This window comes from Halichoerus grypus, chromosome 6 (genome assembly GCF_964656455.1).
Source record: "Halichoerus grypus chromosome 6, mHalGry1.hap1.1, whole genome shotgun sequence".
In the NCBI taxonomy this organism is placed as follows: Eukaryota; Metazoa; Chordata; class Mammalia; order Carnivora; family Phocidae; genus Halichoerus; species Halichoerus grypus.
The window spans coordinates 137080192-137102067 of record NC_135717.1 but is presented as its reverse complement, the minus strand read 5'-3'; the positions used below and the strand labels follow the sequence as shown (position 1 = coordinate 137102067).

Genomic DNA, 21876 nt, shown 5'->3' with positions numbered 1-21876 from the left:
TCCTGTAGATGCATGTTCTTCTCTATATGGAGGGATACTTGGCCTTTGGAGCTATCACATATCTGATATTTAGCTTCTCCGCCTTGTGATTTCCCCACCTCACACAACTCCTGACTTACGGTGTATAACAAAGTTTCCCTAGAATGGGTCGATCATAGGTAATATTACAATTTTGTATAGTGCTCTTAAATTTTAAATTATTATGTTCACATTATCTCATGAGTAAAATTTAGCACTGTCCACATTGACCATCCACATAACAAATATCTACTCATAGGCTAAGCATTTGGAGATAGAACAATGAATATGTTAAATCAATTCCCTATTTGCATGGAGCTTACAGTCTGATGGGAAATACAGTCAAATAGGAGGGCCACATCAGAGGGGCAATGATTCAGTTTTGTTGGGTCAAAGAAGGCTTCCTGGAGACAGTGCCGTCTAATATTGATCTAGAAAAGGCTGGGATAGATAGACAGGAGAGGATAGGAAAAGGCTTCTAGGAGGAGGAGACAGCTTACGCAAAGAACAAGCATTAAAGAGCATGGCTTATTTGGAGAACTGGAAGTCGTTCAGTCTGGCTGAAATTTAGTTCAAGGTGGGAGTTGGCAAGAGATGAGTCAGAGCTTATTAAGAGTAGCCTTATATTAAAGAGTTACCTAGAATGTATTGGGGAATCATTGAAAGATGAGAGGGGGATGGAATGAGGGGAGCTGACATTATCAGGTTTGTGATTTAGAAAGAAAGATCTCTCTTGCTACAATATGGGGAATGGATCAAAGACTAGGAGAAAGAACCAGATTGGATTGAATTCTATTAATTAGGAAGATGGTTATAGCAACCTAAATTAGGCAAGTGGCTGTGGCTATGAAGCTAATTAGAAAAAAATTTTAAAGTCTTCAGGAGGCAGAATCAATAGGATATCGTGACTGGTTATGTGAGGAGTTGGGGATGAAGAAGAACTTTGCATCTTAGCCTTGGATTAAATACACTAGACTAGTCACTCTAGCCTGCCTTCGAGAGCTAGAGAAAATCAGCTCCAAATCCCATTTCACATACCTGTATACAGAATGTTTAATGTCTATCCCAACATTCAAGTTACCTCTAGCTCTGAACTGCTGCTCCAAAAATTTAGTATATTTTATGATTTATTCTTACTATCCTGTTCTATATTTGCCGTGATATAGGTCCTCCTCTCCGTTTTCTGACTCCTACCATCTCTTGCTCTTCCCACAATCTTTCATTTCTTTATGCAGAAATACTCGGCTTATTTTTCTTTTTTGTGGAGGTGGGGGCGGATCTTGTCTGCCTTCCAGGTGTTACTCTGGAACTTACCTTTTCACTTCTGTATGCCCCACGAAGGTGTTTCCCAGACACTCCCTAAAAGGAATTTTAGGTCAGCTGTTCAGATAATAGTCCTGTAAACGTGTGCATGTGCCCACAGACGTGCATGCATAAAAGTGCACCCACATGTTTACTCACAAGCATGCATCTATTGCTTTGGATGCATGACTCAGAACTCATAGATAGACCTTATGCACACAGAGCTGTATACATACGTAGGCTCATATGCATTACACTGCTACACCTATCACATAGTCTCTTTAATTGCTTCATATAGTCATTTCAAGAGAATTGATAGACATTTTAAAGAATGGAGAGAGTACTGTACTTATGTTTTTTAACTAAATGCTCCAGGAAAAAGGAGAGGAAAGAAATCTCTCCCCTTATTTTCAAGAGAGATAATTAAGCCCCTTATTTTAAATTTGTGTTTGTTCATATTTGGCCATACTTATTTGAGCAACTCTAGGGATTTTTGATAGGAATGTTTTCACCAAAGCCTTGCTGCTCCAATTAGGTTACAGTTCGTTTTACATTTATGTGATGTTTGTTGTCAAAAGACCAGGTGAAAGAGGGTGATGAATCTATTAGGTCATCAATTTGCAGTACATCTTTCTGTGAATCAATAGGTCTGTTTCTGGATTTAAGGATGTCATAATTTCAATTAAAATTACCTGTCCTTTCTTCCTCTGATTCCTAAAAAATTGGAGTTCTTATTTTTTCACATCAATTGTTAAATCTAAGATTGTTCTAATTGAGAGATTGATTGGGAAATTATTTCCTTTATTTTCCAATATTATTAGCTGAAGCTAATATTGTGTGGTTTCCAAATATTCTCTGAATATACTTTTTTTTATCAGTATAAAAGTATACCGTGTCAAACATAATGAGAATTGAATATTTAAATTTAAATTGAATATTTAAAATTAGTGTTAGTTGTATTTTACTTCTTATATACTTTCTAGCTTTAAAGAATTCATCTGTTAATTTCTTTAGGGTGCAAACTTGACATTTTTGAGTTCTGATCATCCCAGACTTCCAGAAAGCATAAAAGAAAACACATTACTTATACTTCGGATCACTAATATTGATCAGATAGCTTTGGATTCTCTCAAGTAAGTCAAATATGAAAACACTATTTTTTATTATCATAAAATGATATTCTATCCTAAAGCATTTTGACTTTAGTAAACTTTATATTTTTAAAAAACAAAGCATAGCTATATTTGTCTACTTCATGGGCTATATTGTACTCAAATACACTTCATGTGTAGGAATAGTTAAATAAAGATCAAAAGTATTCCATTTTATGTTAAAGGTACCTTATTAATTTGCCATGCTATAACACTTTTATTTTGCCAAATGCCACCAAAGCAGTCAATTTTAAAAGGTAAGCTTATAGTACAATATTATAACATTTCCCACATTTTTAGTATAATGCTTTTTTTTTTTAGCACTAAAAAATGTCTTGGGTCTCACATGATTATAGTATTCATTGATTGATGATTTGCATAATGAAAAAATAATGCTATGAATCAAAAAGTGGTTTTATTTTTAAATTTTTATTTTTCAGAGAGAGAGAGAGCAAGCACGGGGTTGGGGGAGAGAAGGTCAGAGGAAGAGGGAAGGAGAGAATCTTAAGCAGGCTCCGTGCTCACCAGCATAGAGCTCAATGTGGGGCTTCATTCTCAGGACCCTGAGATCATGACCTGCGCCAAATTCAAGAGTTGGACGCTTAACCGACTGAGCCACCCAGGCGTCCCTCAAAAAGTGCTTTTAAATGAATTTGAGTTTTTATAGTCATAGAATAAATATTATATAAAATGTATTATTTATATATATTTTATTATATATAATATATATGTATGAACGTGTCAGTTGCAATATATGTTATTTGTATATATTTTATAATATATGTACTCTGTGATTTAAAAAATTCAAATTCATTTAAAAATGCTTTGATTCATAGCATTCATAGCATTATATATAAATAATATATATTTTATATATATTCATATTTATATATGAATTATGTAAGTAAAATGTAACAAACATAATCACATATAATCAATAAAATATATATATTTTATTTTATTTTATTTTTTTTTTTTTTAAAGATTTTATTTATTTATTTGAGAGAGAGAGAGAGAGAGCACATGAGACGGGGGAGGGTCAGAGGGAGAAGCAGACTCCCTGCCGAGCAGGGAGCCCGATGTGGGACTCGATCCAGGGACTCCAGGATCATGACCTGAGCCGAAGGCAGTCGCTTAACCAACTGAGCCACCCAGGCGCCCTTTATTTTATTTTTTTAAAGATTTTATTTATTTATTTGACAGAGAGAGAGAGAGTGAGAGAGGGAACACAAGCGGGGGGAGGGGAGAGGGAGAAGCAGGCTTTCCTCGGAGCAGGGAGCCCGATGTGGGGCCCGATCCCAGGACCCTGGGATCATGACCTGAGCCCAGGGCTGATGCCTAACGACTGAGCCACCCATATATATATATATTTTCATATATATACTTATATATATGTTTTTAAATCGCAGACTATGTGTATATATATGCTATTCTTGCTGAGTGTTTCTTGGTGCTGTCTGCATTTCAGAATGACAATAATCGGTGTACTGTGTGCATTAGAGGCCACATCCCATAAATTGGCTAAAGGAAGTCTGTTTCTTTGTCATTTACCGTATGTCTCAAATGAATGCAGTTTTTTTGGTTATTTATTTATTTATTTATTTATTTATTTATTTTAAAGATTTTATTTATTTATTTGAGAGAGAGCGAGCACATGAGAGGGGGGAGGGTCAGAGGGAGAAGCAGACTCCCTGCTGAGCAGGGAGCCCGATGCGGGACTCGATCCCGGGACTCCAGGATCATGACCTGAGCCGAAGGCAGTCGCTTAACCAACTGAGCCACCCAGGCGCCCTTTTTTGGTTTTTTAAAATAACGTTTTTACATTCTGTACTTTCAAAGTTAAAACTGCTTTTAAATTTTATAGTTTTAATTATTCTACAAGAACATTGAAATAGCTACAAAATGAATGTAATGTTGAAGGTAGTTCTTGCAAGGTTTAAGGATTTTAGCTCTTGATTTAGCATATTTAATTTTTCTGGGAATTACAGCAGCAAGCGAAGCTGGGCCTTGAGAAATCTCTAAGCACTCTTCCAACTCTGAGAGTTTCTTTGAGTTCAGAATGGGGAAGAGCTTAGAGTTTCCATACTCAAGATTGCAAAACAATATATTTTTATCACTGTGAACATATCAGTTACAGAACTGATTCTGTGGAACATGAGGATGATACACCCAGTCAAGAAACCAATGATAGGCTTGTCTTAAAGGCCATTCAAGGTATGTATCATTACTATTGTCTCAAGTAGTTTTAATTTTCAACAATTTTCTTTGCAAGCAGTAAAGCAATATTTTCCAGACATTTCTTAGTTTTACAACAAAGGCACTTGATTTATATTTCCTTTTTTCTTCTTCTTTATGAATTTATACATTTAAAAATATTTTTATAAAGCAGATGGATTTGAAAAAAAAGCAAAAATATTTTTAGGATTTCTTCCACTTTAGTGATCTTGTTTAACTAGTATTGTATGAATTATGAATTTAAGAATTTTAGAAAGTACTAGATAGTATGGGTTTTCTGCATGAAATGAATAAAATGTAAGTGATTTTTGTAATATAATACTTGTCTTATCCATGAGATGATATCCCAAAGCGATTTATGACAGCCTCCTGTAAAAGAAAAAATGCTAGCCTGGGAGCCAGGTTGATGTTTGGACTCAGCCATTTAATAGACATGTTACATTGTGTAAATCTCTTGCACCTCTTTCTTCATCTCTAAAATGGGGATAACCTGTTTTATTAACTTTCCAGAGTTATTGTGGTAATAAATGAAATATATGCAGGCTTCGGATATGAAAACATGTTACAGATTTTGTTTCTAGAGTCCAGTCTTATAACCACCCAAGTATATGAGGCTCAAATAGACAGTTCCTTTGATGACTCTCATGGTCAAGAAGGAGGAAGACATTAAATAAGTAATCATAGAAATCAACTTATCATTTATAAGGTTTGATAATTCCTGATTTGTCATTTAAAAATGATATGAGAGTAAGAAGGCTAGAAACAGATTTAAAAGTTGTCTGGGATTGGGGTTTGAATGCTCCCAATATTCTTGATGTCATTGTTAGTAAATCATTTTCTCTGTTCTGTCATGGTCAGCCCCATATTTGTCACTGTTGAATCCAGTGACCTTTGTTCCTTATTATATTTAATAACTGCTTTAGTAAAGTTAACTATATTTTCTTAAGTAAAGATGACACAAACTGTGTTAAGTGTAATTACTGACCTGGAAAGAGAATGCTAGAAGCTTGAGAATATAACTAAAAATTCCTAAAAGAAAGGGCTGCTTTAAATGTGTAAGTATAAGATAGCAATGCAAAGCCTTGATGCTGTTCAATATGTAAGTTACAATTTGAAGATTTCAAATATTTTAGAAATTTTGAACTCATTTTTGAGTGACTTGCCTCGCATCAATTTTATAATTATAACAAAGAGGAAAGAGATTAAAGATGTGAGATCATTAGATGAAGAGGAAGCCTGGAAAGTAAAAACTAAGATTTTATTTGTAACATGTAGATTATTTTCATGCTGATAAAGTGATCTCTGATTTTTCTATGTAACACTTTCTCCACACAGTGGTGCTATAGTTCTAGTATATTTACGTGTGATTTTGTATGTAACACTCTTTACTAAAGGCATTCTATTTTTCAAAATCTTTTGTCAGTCCTCCATACCATCTAGTTGCATATTCACATCCCTTATACCGCTTACATCAACTTCAATTTTTCCTACGAGAGAATTGATACATTTGTGTATAGGAACCATTGGTTTCCATTTCTCTTCTTCCTAAACAGATGCGCTAAAAGAACAGCTACACAAAAGGGGTGTTCGTATTTTGACTGGATTGGGAAAATACCTTCAACAATTGGACAAGGAAGGAACTGGACTTTTAAATAAGGCAGATCTTAAGCAAACTCTACCAGTATTTCACTTAGAACTGTCTGAAAATGTAGGTACTGCGATGAATGACATAGTATTCTTAAGTGGTATTATTAACTTTTCTACTGAGATTTTAGTAGTTCAGGTGTCTCTTTTTTTTAAAAGATTATTTATCTATTTATTTATTTATTTATAGCATGAGTGGGGGAAGGGGCAGAGAGACAGGGAGAGAGAGAATCTCAGGCAGAGTCCATGCTGATTAACCGACTGAGCCACCAAGGTGCCCCCATGTGTCTCTTTCTTTTTGCTTCATAATCAGTGTTAGCCATCAGGCAACAAGTCCTGTTAAATTTTAAAATTTCAATATTCATTCCTCCCTCATGTATTTAATAAGAACCTAATAAGTAGGCATTGTTCCAAGCTCTGAGAAGGCATACTCTATACTCTTAAGGTCTTCATAATCAGAAGAAAAGAAAGATGAAGGATTACAGAAGACTATATGTGTTAAATGGAGAATGCTTTCAGAACACATGGGATCAATTCCAGGCCAGGTTATGGGGAAGAAGAGAGAAGATCATAGCATTCCTGGAGGAGGGTATATAGCTGAGCTGAGCTCTGAAGGATGAGGAGGAGTTAAACAGGCAAGAGGGGAGGGAGAATGTGGGTCAGACAATGACTGCTTCACACAAAGGAGAAGCACATGTGAAGGCATGAAGGGGAGGGGGGCGTGTAGCCTGTTCTAAGAATTGCAGAAGGTCAAAACCGACCCCCTGCCCCCCCATTAAGCAACCAAAGCTTTTACACATCCTGTTCCCTGTGCTGTGAGCAATCTTTTTTTTTTTTTTTTAAGATATTTTATTTTTTATTTGACAGAGAGAGAGTAGGAGCAGGGGGAGCGGCAGGCAGAGGGAGAGGGAGAAGCAGACTCCCTGCTCAGCAGGGAGCCCGATATGGGGCTCAATCCCAGGACCCCGGGATCATGACCTGAGCTGAAGGCAGATGCTTAACGACTGAGCCACTCAGGCGCCCCTGCTGTGAGCAATCTTCCACTAGACCTTTGCATGGCTGGATTTTCCATCCTTTAGGCTTTCTCTATGGGGAGCACTCCACTGACGCCTCTGTCTAAGGGAGTACCCCATCTGATTCCTGGTCCTCTCTATACCATTTACCATTTTATTTTCTTCATACCACTTTGCAAGTATTTTCTGGCTTTTCTGGCAAGTAGAGTTTTAGTTGCATCAGGGCAGGGACCAAGGTGCTTTTGGTTTCCTGCTGTCTAACACCTCGAATGGAACCTTGCATATGGCAAGTGCTGAAGAAACAGCCTCAGTTTACATGGATAGATGTATAGAAGGAAGGAAAAGAGAAGAATGGAGAGAAATAAGCCTGGTGGGGTCCATTACCTTAAAGCCTTGCATGCTATGCTAAGAAGTTTGGGTTTTATTCTAAAAGTAAATTTGAAACACGTCTACCTCAAGGGTTTCAGATCAGAGATTCTCTTGAATTGTTCTCTCTTGCTTCAAATGGTCTTCTCACAAGACAGTGTATTTTGTGGGAGGAACACTGAGAATTGAATTTATGAGATATAGATTCAAGTTCTAGACTTACTACTTCAACGGTGTGATCTTGCACAGGTCTCTTAACTTTTTTGATTGACAAGCTCTGCCTGGGCAATCCACAGATAATACCTATGGTCAGAGTTACTTTGAACGTCAGATGAGAAAATTACATAGGAATATGCCTTTTCAACTAAAATTCTGTGCCAGTGTGGTGTTGTTTATCATTGTTGTGACATACCTGTCCTTTGTGTTTTTTACCAAGTTTAACTTTGTGGCCTGCACTTAGTGACACATACTAGGGTTCTTCTAACTTTATCTCTTCCTCTCAATAATAATAATAATAGTAAAAATGCAATAGAAAATTAGAAAGCCTTGGTGTGTTTATCCACAGTCACACAGGTAATTAATAACTGAGTTAGACCTAGAGCCCAGATAGTCTAGGTCAGTCTAGTATTCTTTCTGCATCAACCAGTACTTCTCTTTTTGGTTGATTTGCTAAATTTTTGTCACTGGAGTCAGAAATGAAAACTAAAATAATTATATAAGACTTCTAACATAGGGAGAACATATATTATGAAAATACGAGTAAGCTTCCCTTTTTCCCATTTTAAAAATAATATTCCCGCCTTTTGCCCCTATAATATCACTAGAGACTGCCCATGCAATGATAAGCAAAAATAAGAACTCAAAAATCACCAATCTGGGTCTAATTGTGGAACTAGTTTGGGGAAAGCATAGTCATTCTCCTTAATTTGAAATTTAAAAAATTGATATGCACCATAAGTTGCCTAATTTATTAGAGATACTATCAATAAATTAAAGCTCAGGTTTTTTTCCAACTGAATTATCATTTTCCATTCTGTACCATATCTTAGAAAGACTTATATAAATTTGTTGCCACTTTTGGTAAATTATTCCATTTTTGAAAATTATTTCTTTTAAGCTTCAAGCAATATCTTTTAATTCTAGTATTCCATGAGTTGGGCATGCAAATTCATCTTTTATCTGTATTATGTATGATTTTAAAGGTCAAGCTCATTTTTAAATTTAAGAGCACATTTTACAGACACTTAAAGTTGGTCATGTACTGGGCATTATGACAGACAAATTAGGGGTTATTGAAAATTGGGGGGAAGCAGGGCATCTTAAGATTGAGTTTTTCTTATTAAAATTTTAATTGAAAAAGGAGGAAGTAGAAGAGAACTTTTTTGAGTCCCATTGTTTGTCAGTCACCTTGCTAGATAGCTTATTTACAGTCTCATTTAAAGCTAACAACTTGACTGAAACTTTGAAAATATATTTATTTACCGGAGTTTAAGAAAACTCCATCTGTATTTTTTTTGTTGTTATTAGGAACTCTGTGAATAGAACATTCTATTAAATTATGCATTTGCAAAGAAGTAAGTGGCAATGGTAAAATGAACAAACTGGCATAAGGATTTACTCAAAATAACACCTTTCAGTGTGAATTGTGGAATAATATTGGAGCCATTCAGATCCTCTGTACTTTGAAACATGACAACCAGCAGAAATACTCTTAGTGGCCCTAATGCTATTGGAATCACTGTAGAACCTGAAGTGAATTTTTAATTGTCACGTTTATAATACATTAAAAATAATTAAATGTTCAAATTCAAGTAGGTGGTGAGCATTTTTGTATAGAAAGGAATCAAACTTAAAATAAGAATTTGTGACACTGGCACTCCTAAATGACCCTGAACATTACAGAACTGTCCACCACAGAGTTCCTTTAAGTAGTTTTCTTAGTGCCTTTGTTTGGGTTTATATGTAACTTTTTGGAATTGTTAAGTCTGCTACTTTGTCTGGAGCTACAGAAGTAGTAACAAAATACTATTAAGGTGAGTTTTGCTGTGGTCATATATAACTTTAAGGTGAAACAGTGGTCTCTGAATATTTCTAGGATTTTGAGTCTGTGTGGCAAATTCTGAATGGCAATGGCAGTGGCAAGGTTGATTATGGAGAATTCAAACGGGCCATTATTGGTGAAATGAATGAATACAGGAAATCGTTTGTTCGAAAGGTAACTTTGTTAAGTAATCTTTTAAAGAGTTACTTTTTAAAAAGATTTTTAAAATTTTTGTTATTTGAGAGAGAGAGAGAGAAACACCCCCCCCCTGCACGCGCGTGCGCAGGCGCACACAAGCAGGGGCGGGGCTGGGGGGAGGGGCAGAGGGAGAAGCAGACTCCCTGCTGAGCAGGAAGCCCTATTCGGGACTCCATCCCGGGACCCTGGGATCCTGACCTGAGCCGGAGTCAGACTACTAACTGACTGAGCCACCCAGGCGCCCCTGAAATAGTTACTTTTAATAGAGTGTTGGGTTCATTATTTTAAAACTTTATTGAATTACCATTGAACATGTTTTAAATTCCTTTACCTGTAATTTATTTTGAGATTAGTAAAATACAAGCAAACACATACATATACAAATGTACCAGGATAAAGCAAAATGATTTATGCATATGTTTTAGGAACAGATTTTAAAAGTAAAATAAAATCTGAAATCAAATTTTGGTTCACAAATTACTAGTTCCATAAATTGCTGGCTCCGAAAATGACTAGTTATGTGATTATCTATTATTAAATATGTCTGAGCCTTAGCTTTTTGTCTCATAGAGTTGGTATGAGGATTAAACTTGTAAAATCCTTAGCATTGTGGCTGTTCCAGTGTCAAGGCTCAATACAGGTTATCTTAGGACTGTGACTGAGATGTTTCTCTGGTATGCATATTAGCCAGCTTTCAGATGAAGATTAAAATGACTATTAAATTGGAATTAAAAACAGGAGCCCTGATTTTTTTTTAAAGATTTATTTATTCATTTTAGGGAGAGAGAGAAAGAGAAGCACGCTTGGGCATGCGTGAGTGGGGGAAGGGGCAGAGGGAGAAGGAGAGAGGATCTCAAGCAGGCTCCACCCCCAGCGCAGAGCTCACAACCCTGAGATCATGACCTGAGCCCAAATCAAGAGTCCAGGCTTAACCAACTGAGCCACCTAGGCACCCCGAGAGGCCCTGACTTTTATAGGAAAGTACATATTACTCAGGTTCTGCTGGCCAATTTTAGAGCATACTTTTGAGCAATGTGGTTTCTTTCTCTTTTGAATATGTACCTGTGTATAAGTATCTAATATTGAAACAAAGCTTTTGTGTATAGAAAAGTATAAACAATTACATGAGGTATAAATCTCAAATAGAAAAATCAAAATCTTTACTGGCCAAAAGACACGATAAAAACTTTATGTTAAATGAATTCATCACATAATAATTTATAAATTTGCATTTATTTGTACTTTACATGTCCTGGTGACAGATTTGAGTATCAAGAGTAGAAACTGGCTTAGGGCTTCAGTGTATAATGGGGGGGGGGATTCAGCCCATAATAGGTACCCTATTTCTGTGAATACATTATTGTGAATAAACAAACTTGATTCTAGTTTTGACTCTTTCGCAAATGTGGGCTGTTGCTTTGGGTTGGTTGTGTGTTTCTATATACCCATTCCTCTTCCCCATAAAATATTTTTTTATTTTACGATACCAAAAATTGCATTGAATTAGAGAAGCAATAAAACAACTGGCATATCAAAAGGTAGTGTTAAATTTCAGGAAATAGAGTAACATAAGCCATTTAAAAAATATTGTACTTTCTTATTGACTTTAGTGATGAATATTTGCATGTTCACTTTTTGAATCAAAATGGTCCTGGCAATTTGTTTTGGCCATTTATCAGTTTCCTATAAATCCTAGAGCTGGAAGTTACCAGAAAGGTCTTTTACCCAACTCTGCAGTGTGAGAGGAGGAAAGCCAGGGCAACAGAGGTTAGCTTACTGTCTCAAGGTCAGGGTGCCAGAAAGTGCAGGTTACCTTACATCTTGCTCCGATATCTTCCTGTTCATGATGCTTCCTTCATATACCAGTTTAGTACTTTTAAACTGGCTTGTTTAGAGCTCAAGGATAACCTTCTACAGAATAGAGAATTAGGTTCTCATGTCTAATGATTTCATAGAAAAAAATAACATTTCTCTCTTATTTAGGCCTTCATGAAATTGGATTTCAGCAAAACTGGCTGTGTGCCTATTATAGACATAAGAAAATGTTACTGTGCAAAGAAGCATCCTCAAGTAATTTCAGGTAATTATTATGAGTCAAAATGCATTAGATTTCTAAAATGTTAGTTAATAAAAGTAATATCTTATATTAACTTACAGTGCGGACTTGAGGCCATTAAGGGAGGAAATAAACAATGATTTTTTAAACCAGAAACGTAAGAGCCATTTTACCTTCTTCGGCAGCAATATACTAAAAATTCTGAGGTCTATTGTCTGTGCTTATTCTTTTTCTTTGATGTTTATAAACTGAGATTGAACTTTTATTTCTTGAGGAATTTGAGTTAGGACAGAATGGATTTAGAGGACAGATAATTACATGTGTAAGTTCTCTGGGTTAGTTTTACTGTATCTTTGTATACTTGGAAGATTTAAGGCAGAAAGTGAAAGTGTTTCTCTGGGAATGGAGGTACACATATAATATTGTGTATATATATCAAAATTTGAGGATCTAGAAAATATCTCAAATACATACAGGCGATTTAGGAGGGTTTGGCTTAACAATTTTCTATCTTTACAATAGTGTGAAAACAACGTGCATTTAGTAGAAACTGCACTTCGAATTTTGGATTTTGGTCTTTGCCCTGGCTAACGATATGCAGTACGATCCTCTCTTATGATGCTGGCAGCGGTAGCCAGTCATGTGACCAGAAGGGTCAACAACCCATATCACTTATATAACCGTTCTATGCCCATACAGCTATTCTGTTTTTCACTTTCAGTACAGTATTCAATAAATTATATGAGATATTCAATACTATATTATAAAATAGGCTTTGCATTAGGTGATTTTGCCCAACTATAGGCTAATTGTAAGTGTTGTGAGCACGAGTAAGGTAGGCTAGGCTAAGCTATGGTGTTTGGTAGTATAGGTGAATTAAATGCATTTCAGCACAAGACAGTTTCAGTTTACAATGGGTTTATCAGAAATAACTTTATTGTAAGTCAGGGAAGATCTGTAATTTTAGAGATTCATTACCTACTATATTGCTTCTGACTTTAATTTTTACATAGTTGATTTATAAATAAATTATTATAAAGAAAGTTTTGGCCACAGTAACTCTCCTCTTTTCATCACACGTTCCTCTATAGAGGTAACACTTAATATCATTTAATATATATACATTTCAGTCCTTACTCTACGAATTTTCATAGCTGTATAGGTACTGTAAATATCAAATACTTCTTGAAGTTGTTTTTTTTTTTTTTTTTTTTTTAACATGACAGGTACACTAAATACACTGCTATGTAGTTTACGTTTTACACTCAAAAATATGTTTTGGAGCTCTTGCCATATTAATCCATATTGGGCTACCTTATTTTTATCTGCTGCATATTATTCTTTTTAAAAATCAATACACTACAATTTACCTAGTCTTCTACTGGCAGACTTTAAATTTCTAAGCAATGAAGCAATGAATATGCTTATTTGTGACTCCTTAGGCTCATTTTCTGCTGTTTCCTGTGGGGGGGTAATTTCAATACCTAGAATATCTACGTTTCAAATTTTAATTGATACTTACAAATTGCATTATAAGATGGCTATACTAGATTATATTGCCATTAGTTGGAGAATTCATTTCCCCGACTGTCATGCCAACACCATAGAATTTTGCCAGTCTGATAGAGTAAAAAAATTTTTATTTGCATTGCCCTGGTTATTTGGAAGGTTAAACATATTTTTGTATATTTTTTGACCATTTGTAATTTATATTTTATGAAGTTTCTTTCTAATTTATGATTTTGATCATATACTGTTAAATACTATAGAATACTATTATTCCAGAATTTTCCCTTAATATTTTTATTATTAAAAGAAGATATGTTGTAATTATTTTGGTTTATCATCATTAACCCTTGTAAATGGTTTATTTATTACTTTTAATTATGAAGTGAAAAACCAACACTTTGTCATAAAGATTAAAGCTAATCATCACTAGCTTCCCAATTTCTAATAGTCTCTTTTAGGTCAGAATAGTTTAATTTGCTTATCAGTGACTTTAAATGAACTGCAGTTGCCATAAGAAAATTTCGAGCATTATTGAATTGGAGTTAGCATATCTCTTCCTTTAAACCTATGTCATTCTCTGCTTTTCTTCTTTAATTAGTCTTACTAAATATAAGAACAAGATAGTTTACTTATTTCAAAATTAGGTGATTTCAACATCCTATATTGTTTTTCTGTTTGTTTTCTCCCTTCTAATAATTTTAATTAAGTTGCTAAAGTAGCATTAGTTTTGTTAGATGTCATTGAATTGTTGGTGAGAGTTTTGTTCTTGTTGGATAAGCCTTCATTAGTTTAAGAAATTCCATACCTCATCTTTGCATCACATTAAGGAAGATAAGCTAGTAGGTACAAATAGTCTTAAAAAGAGGAACACCCATTACAGTTTTTTAAAATTTAAAGTTTAAAAATTTATTATTATCTGTCATTACAAATTATAATCTTTTCACATGCCCATCTCTGGAAAATAAATTATTTACAATTTTTTAAAAAAAGATTTATTTATTTGAGAAAGAGAGAGAAAGAGTGAGCAGGGGGAGGGGCAGAGAGAGAGGGAAAGAAGTAGACTTCCCAACGAACTCAGAGCCTAATGCTGGGCTTGATCTCATGACCCCAAGATCAAAGCTGAGCCAAATCTAGAGTTGGACGCTCAACTGACTAAGCCACCCAGGCGCCCCTAGATTATTTACAATTTATAATTAATTTCAAATTAAGGCTTTTATAGCACAATTTAACTATAGAAAATACTTTCTTTTTACTTTACTTAAATAATTTATTAGAAAAAGGTATTTTCAGCTTTAATAGAAATGAGATGTCCCAAATGTATTTCTGTGTAAAGATAGTAGAAATTTATCATTGTTTATTAAAATACTTCATGGTGTCTAAGAAGAGAGAAAGAAAGGTTAGTTACAAATGATAAAAGGTATGTATTTCTTGGGTGGTGATACAGTGGAGGTATAAAATTCTTGAGTATTTGAAACACAAATTTAAATAAAAAATGTTTTCATTAAAAAACAGTATTTTAGTATATGAGCTGCCGAAGCGAGCACTAAAAAACAGTATTAAAACTCATTTGTTCAAAAGTATGGATGGTAAACAGAGGAGGAAATCTCTTCTGCTAACAGCTATATATTTTTATATAGATTAGATCTTGGTTAATTTTAATCCTTGACTAACAATCACAAATTCACTCTATTGTTTTATATTACCATTTCTGCACAGCATAATTATTCAGTCCTTGTTCATTCAGCCGTTTTTAAAAATAAAATAATTGCTCTTTGTTTTGCACACATTTTTAAAAGACCGCAAATGTCTGAAGCATTTTTTTTAATTTGAAAGGCACTTAATCTAAGTCCATTAGAGAACCTCTGGTTTTTAAAAAAGATCCAACTCTTATCCTAATTTTGCCCACCTCATTAGACAATTAAGGTGGTATTCCCAATTTAAGTTTGTTATTTTAAAATGCAACATGACTTCAAAATGATTTAGAGGGTCATTTAGATTTTTCTGACATTCTTTTGCCTTTATATATGGGTCTCTATTTTCTTTGAGTATCATCTGACCATATTTGTAGCTTCCTTTCATCTTTTAATTCCTCTTATTAAAAACTTAATGAATGTCTTTTTTCCTTTTACATGCTAGGATCCTGGGAGTAGATCTAGATCCGTGTGAATAGGGTAGCATCTGAGATTGCTCCTTCCCTTTAACTGACGACAATATAACCCATGCTACTTATTTAAATAGCTTATTGTTCTCTTTCTGAATTAAAAAAAATCAAATGAATTAAGACTGCATCAGATATTTTATGTTCCTTCTTTGTTTTTTTTTAAAGATATTATTTATTTATTTGTCAGAGAGAGACAGACTGCGTGAGCGCACAAGCAAGGGGAGCAGCTGAGGGAGAGGGAGAAGGAGGCTCCCTGCTAAGTAAGGAGCCCAATGCAGGGACTTGATTCCAGGACCCTGGGATCATGACCTGAGCTGAAGACAGACGCTTAACTGACAGAGTCACCCAGGCGTCCCTGGTTTTTGTTTTTTGTTTTTTTTTTAAGAACTTTTACAGTATTTTAATTGAATTTAAACAGCTGTGAAAGGGTGATTCTAGAGATATAAAATTTCCAGGCTTAATATATTCTTCCTTATTTGCTAAAATTGACTTGCTTCTCCCAAATTGAACTCAGTGGAATATTCTTTTTAGAAGTACTTTTCAGTCACAATCTATGGGTGGAGACTACAATGTCTCAATCATCTCAGTAATACACAGGGTTAGGAATCTTAATGGGTATAGCATGGTCAAATGAATAATTTTTTTTCTTTTTTCTTTTAGATTCTATTTATTTATTTATTTATTTATTTATTTAAATTCAAGTTAGTTAACATATAGTGTATTATTAGTTTCAGGATAGAGTTTAGTGATTCATCAGTTGCATACAACACCCAGTGCTCATTACATCAGGTGCCCTCCTTAATGCCCATCACCCGATTACCCCATCCCCCTACCCCCCTCCCCTCCAGCAATCCTCAGTTTGTTCCCTATAGCTGAGTCTCTTATGGTTTGCCTCCCTCTCTGTTTTCCTCTCATTTTATTTTTCCTTCCCTTCCCCTATGATTATCTGTTTTGTTTCTTAAATTCCACATATGAATGAAATCATATGGTATTTGTCTCTCTGACTGACTTATTTTGCTTAGCAGTTATGTTCTCTCTTTAAATAACAAACTGAAGAATTGTAATTTTTTTACATATGTGATTCTCAATAGCATCTTCCTATAGAATGAAATTAATCCTATTTCGTATGACGTAGTGGAAATAGCCTCCTTAATGTCAGAGATTAAAATAGAGTGATTTAATCCAGTGAAAATTCTTCCAGCAAAGATTTTCATAGGCCTCCGAATCTTGTTTGCAGTAATATTTTCTAGCTGCAATTATGAGTAACTGATTCATAAAATAACTAATGCCTGAATATAGGGATGTTTTTCACACATTGCATTACTGCGTTAACAGCCTATAAATCTTTGAAATTATTTACTTGTTTTCTTCTTTCCTCATTTCTAATGGGAATAAAGCTGAGTCCTCTACAACATTAAGATATATAAGAATATGGACAGTAGTGACTGTTACTTTGTTTATACCTATAGGACACATCTGATCAGAGGCTTAAAAGTTGCCTCAAATGTATATTAAAGTCATCACCATTAAATTTTGATTCATGCAAGAAAATGTTTAAATAAATTGGAGGGTATTTTGACATAAGATTTGAAATTGTTGAAAAGATTTCATAAGGTGATTAAGTATTTCTGTATCGTCATCAGTCATCTTACTAGTGTTTTAAGGAGATTGTTTCACAGTTGGTACTATCTTACAGGCCTTTCCACAGAGGAAGAAATCAAATTATCTTTTCTAGAAACATTAAAAGATGCCTGCAGCAAGTCGGATGAAGTGTCCTATGGGGAATTTGAAGATTACTATGAAGGTCTAAGTATAGGGATAGTAAATGATGAAGATTTTGTTAATATTGTACGTACTCCGTGGGGGATTTAATTTTTTTAGAATGAGTGTGTCTTCAGCACTAAGCATTCTAAAGGAGAGATGAATTGAATGTAAAATATGGTCAAACCCTGGAATATATTTTTCTAGGACTTCTTTTTTTTTTTTTTTTTCCTCAAATAGATTGAGTCTGGAAGGAGAAATCAGAAAGAGAGCTGAAGGGGTATGTGTCTGGTCATGAGCATCTCTGTGTGCTTGCCTGTCTTCTAAGTGTCTAAAGCTCTATCTTGTTGATTCATTACTTATCTTGAATATATTTTAAAGGTCATTTTTTAAATTAGCCTTCATAGGAAATTTACATCTGTATCAAACTATATGAGAGCTTCTATATAGTAACCAAGTTACTCATCCATTGTTTTTTAGCTATCCATTCTCAAAAATATGATTGCCACCCATTCTCAATTTGAAGAACTGGAATTGGGCCCAAAAGCCTATAAGCCTTCAAATAGTTCAGCTTGCTTCAAACATATGAAAATGTTAAAGGAATTAGAGGATATGCAAGAGAAATTTTCCATGCGGTGTAGATGTTTTCTGTAACATAAATATTTAGAATGATGGAGGCTTACCCTTAAAATGCTTACTTAAACACTGGCTTGTCTTGTGGATTCTTCTAAATTATGTGCTGTTGTTTGTCCAGTAGAGCACAATGTAATTATTCAAGTGATCAGATCTGTTTGATCTTTTATCCTATTTTTAACTGCAATCCTTGTTACCTACACAGAATTACTGTTTAGCTAGAAACAATACAAAATGGGAGGGAGAATATTTTCTTAGATTTTTAAATAAAGATCTCAAAAAGTGCATTATCCCATGTATGGACTAAGGGATAATTTAGTAATTCTTAACAAAATGTAAAAGGATGTTTGTGTCCTAAAATGAACGTATGTTTTTCTAAACATTTCTTTTTGTTATGCTAAACAACGAAAACATTTTCTTCTAAATAGATATTATTTAATGGTTAGATATATTGTAATTGTCCTTTCTATTCTTATGTTGTTAGGTCATATTTTCTTGTGAATATAATCAGAAAATCTATAGGCTGTCATCTTGTGAAAACAGGGAAGATTCTTCTGGGATTTAACATGTTAATGTCACAGCATACTCTTAAATAAGCCTCCACCCTTTTAATATAAATAATCATCTGTGTTTGCAAAAAGTTTCTCTACTTAGGAGCTTAGGAATAGTAATTTCTCATTATTTTACATTGTTATTTCAGTGTAGAGTTAGAAAATACATACTCAATATGTTATTTGTGTATTTTGTTAAATTTTAATTGGTGGCACAATAAATCATTCTGCATTTGCTTTACTGTCTGAATTCTTTGATTTTGGTACAATAAAATCTATTATTTAGTATTCAGTTTACTAGAAGAGCATTTAATTACGTAGTTACATTTTCAGTCACCCACAACATAATAACTGACATTTGAAATTCTATGCTTAACAGTCTTCAAGAGTCTAAAATATCTTGATTAACTTTAAAATATTAAATATGAAATTCTATGTTGTAGTGATGTTACATGAATTTTATAGTTAAGTATATGTCATCATTCTTTAGATCTTTAAAAGGCCTTTGTTTGTGGCATAGAGTTGCTTCCGTACTGTTATTGAATTCTACATATTAATTTTAGTGTCTCTATTCTTATAAATAATGCTTTATGGAATTTTTGGGAAAACTCAAACTGTATTAGAAAACAAAGGATACTATTTAGGAATTTTAAGCTATATTTTAATTAGGAAAGAATATACATTTGAATGTTAGAGCAACTAGAGCATAATATAGATAAAAGTATATGTTCCTATTTTAAATTTTATAGCAAAAGACCATATGTACTTAATGAACCAGTGACTCTGCACAGGGTAGAGTCACTTAAAATAATCCATAATTTTGATACAGCTATAAAACACATTTTATTAATTACTTTGATTTCCAGTCAAAGTTGTTGTGAATTACTTCAGGAGAGAATTGTGTTTTATAGGCTATGCTTACTGCAGATTCTTTAACATGCATATGTATGTGAGATTATGGTTTATAGTGCTTGAATAAATAAAATATGTACTGTGATAAAATGTAGTCACGACTAGGTTGTCCAGCAAGGACAAACATCTGTAGTGAAAGTGCTTAAAGAAGTAGAAGGAATTGAACCAACCTAACAAGCCGAGCAAGAGAAGAGCAAAGAGAATTCGGTGGGTTGATAGGGAAGGGTTAGAATCTGATAATGAGGAAAAGCTCTTGTTATAGCCTTCCATTTTTATTTTATGGTTATACGGACTTCTAAGGAAAACATATTTCTTGAATGCCTTCATATATAAGTGCCTCATAGTGTAGTCATTGTTCATTTGATCATGATTTCATTTAACCAGTCATGTAGAAGGTTGACCATTAAGCAACACAGAGGGTAAGGGTGCTGATCCCCTGTTTGGTTGAAAATCCACCTATAACTTTTGACTCCCCCAAAACTTAAGTACTAATAGCCTACTGTTGACCAGAACCCTCACCGATAACATATATAGTCGACTAACCCTTATTTTGTATGTTACATTATATACTGCATTCTTAAAGTATGCTAGAGAAAAGAAAAAGTTGTTAAAATCATTTTCAATACTGTATCAAAAAAAAATTCTAGTGTAGGCGGACCTGCACAGATCAAACCCATATTGTTCAAGGGTCAGCGGTATTTACTGTGTGGCACTATTCCATGCAATTTCCAAGGCTCTCGATAGTCTAGATTTTTCTCACACGCTGTATATCCACTTTGTCTCAAGTCCTTTGGTTTCTTACTGTTGAATCCATCCTTTTCACTGTTCTCAATGCCTATTCCTTTGCTCAAGCTCTTACCACCTTTCATGTGTATTACCCCCACATCAACTCTGCTTCCTCCCCAATCCTACTTTAACCCATCCTACACATTGCTGTTAGAATGATCTTTCTAAAATGTACTTCCATGATTTAAGTCCTTTCATGGTATCCTATACCTTTAAGAGAAGTTCAGACTCCTCACCTTAACACATAAAACCTAAATAGCCTGGTCTCCCTAAGCTCAACTCCCTCTCCACACTCCACTCTCCTTGTCCCCCCAGCCATTTTGAGCTACTTATAGTTTTTAAACTGGATTGTGAGGCGTCAAACCTCTGTGACTTCAGAACTGCTCTGCTGCTTTTGTCTAAAATGGTTTCCTCCATTAGTGCATCGAAGTTAACTCACACTGATTTTCTAATACTACTTCAAGAACCATCTCTTCTGGAAAGCTAAAGCAGAGAAACTCTTGAGTCTGATATAGTTGTCCTTCTTGGGATCTCAGAGGCAGCCTGTATGAGCCCTTCATCCAGCATTTATCACTTCATACAATAGTTATTACTTCACTTGTTTTCCCACTGATTTGTAAGCTTCTCGAGGGTAAGAACCATATCTTATTTCACTTTATGAGCCTGGCATGTGGTAGGTGTTCAACCAAAATTTGCTAACTGGGTAAGTGTGATTTTGAGCAACAATTGTTATGGTTCTTACATTTTAACACTGTTGCTTTAAAATACTGTAGCATAGACTATTGAATAGTACGAATGTGCACTTTAGTGTAAGCTTCAATTATGGGGGCAGTAAGTTTCCCTAATAAAGAATGCACAGACTGGAGGTGGCTCAGTTAGCACTTTATCAACAAGACCTCACTACTCCAGGGGCTACCATATTCACTGCAACTAGCTGGAATTCAGTCAGTATTTGATGCCTATAGAACTAGCCTCCTAAGCACAATGGGTTTAATCCATAAAAACAGGGCATCATTGAATCCCTAAATGGTCTTGTGTCCACCTGTGGATTAGAACTTCTGGTTGCCCACCTATAATAGTACGGTAACCAGATGCCTCCCCTTGCATGTGCTGTTGCTGCTTCTGGGGAGCTTTTGTGCGCTGGGATGGTTGCGGCTCCCAATGGGACAAACTACTGGGATTTCAGTGAGTTTACAGATTAGGTCGTGTCATCTCCTCATGCCTCCTTGCTAAGAAATGCTCGTTTGTTTGTTAAAGATTTTATTTATTTGAGAGAGAGAGAAAAAGAGCATGCGCACGGGAATGTGAGCAGGGGGATGGGCAGAGAGAGAGAGAGAGAGAGAATCCTAAGCAGACTCCATGCTGAGCATGGAGCCCAATGCGGGCTGAATCCCATGACCCTGAGATTATGACCTGAGTGGAAATCAAGAGTTGGAAGCTCAACTGACAACCACCCAGGTGCCCCAGAAATGCTTGTTTAATAAATGTCTGTATGTGTGGCAGAATTTGGTCTGATTTCATCATAGTTGGGTAGGAGGA

At 34.8% G+C, this 21876-nt stretch overlaps 1 protein-coding gene across 3 annotated transcripts in view; it reads left to right on the top strand.

Annotated features, from left to right (window-relative positions):
• Positions 1-18876, top strand: part of CAPS2 (calcyphosine 2) — a 45195-nt gene extending 26319 nt beyond the window's left edge. For 2 of the 3 annotated variants that reach the window (XM_078076325.1, XM_078076324.1), the window contains 7 exons: positions 2335-2453; positions 4603-4685; positions 6260-6414; positions 9825-9944; positions 11952-12048; positions 17391-17542; positions 17696-18876. In XM_078076325.1, the coding sequence (XP_077932451.1) occupies positions 2335-2453; positions 4603-4685; positions 6260-6414; positions 9825-9944; positions 11952-12048; positions 17391-17542; positions 17696-17731 (762 nt within the window). In that variant the 3' untranslated portion in view covers positions 17732-18876. Of the gene's footprint in view, positions 1-2334; positions 2454-4602; positions 4686-6259; positions 6415-9824; positions 9945-11951; positions 12049-17390 lie in introns of all 3 variants that reach the window. The other variant, XM_078076326.1, reaches the window with a different exon arrangement.
• Positions 18877-21876: the final 3000 nt, after the last annotated feature.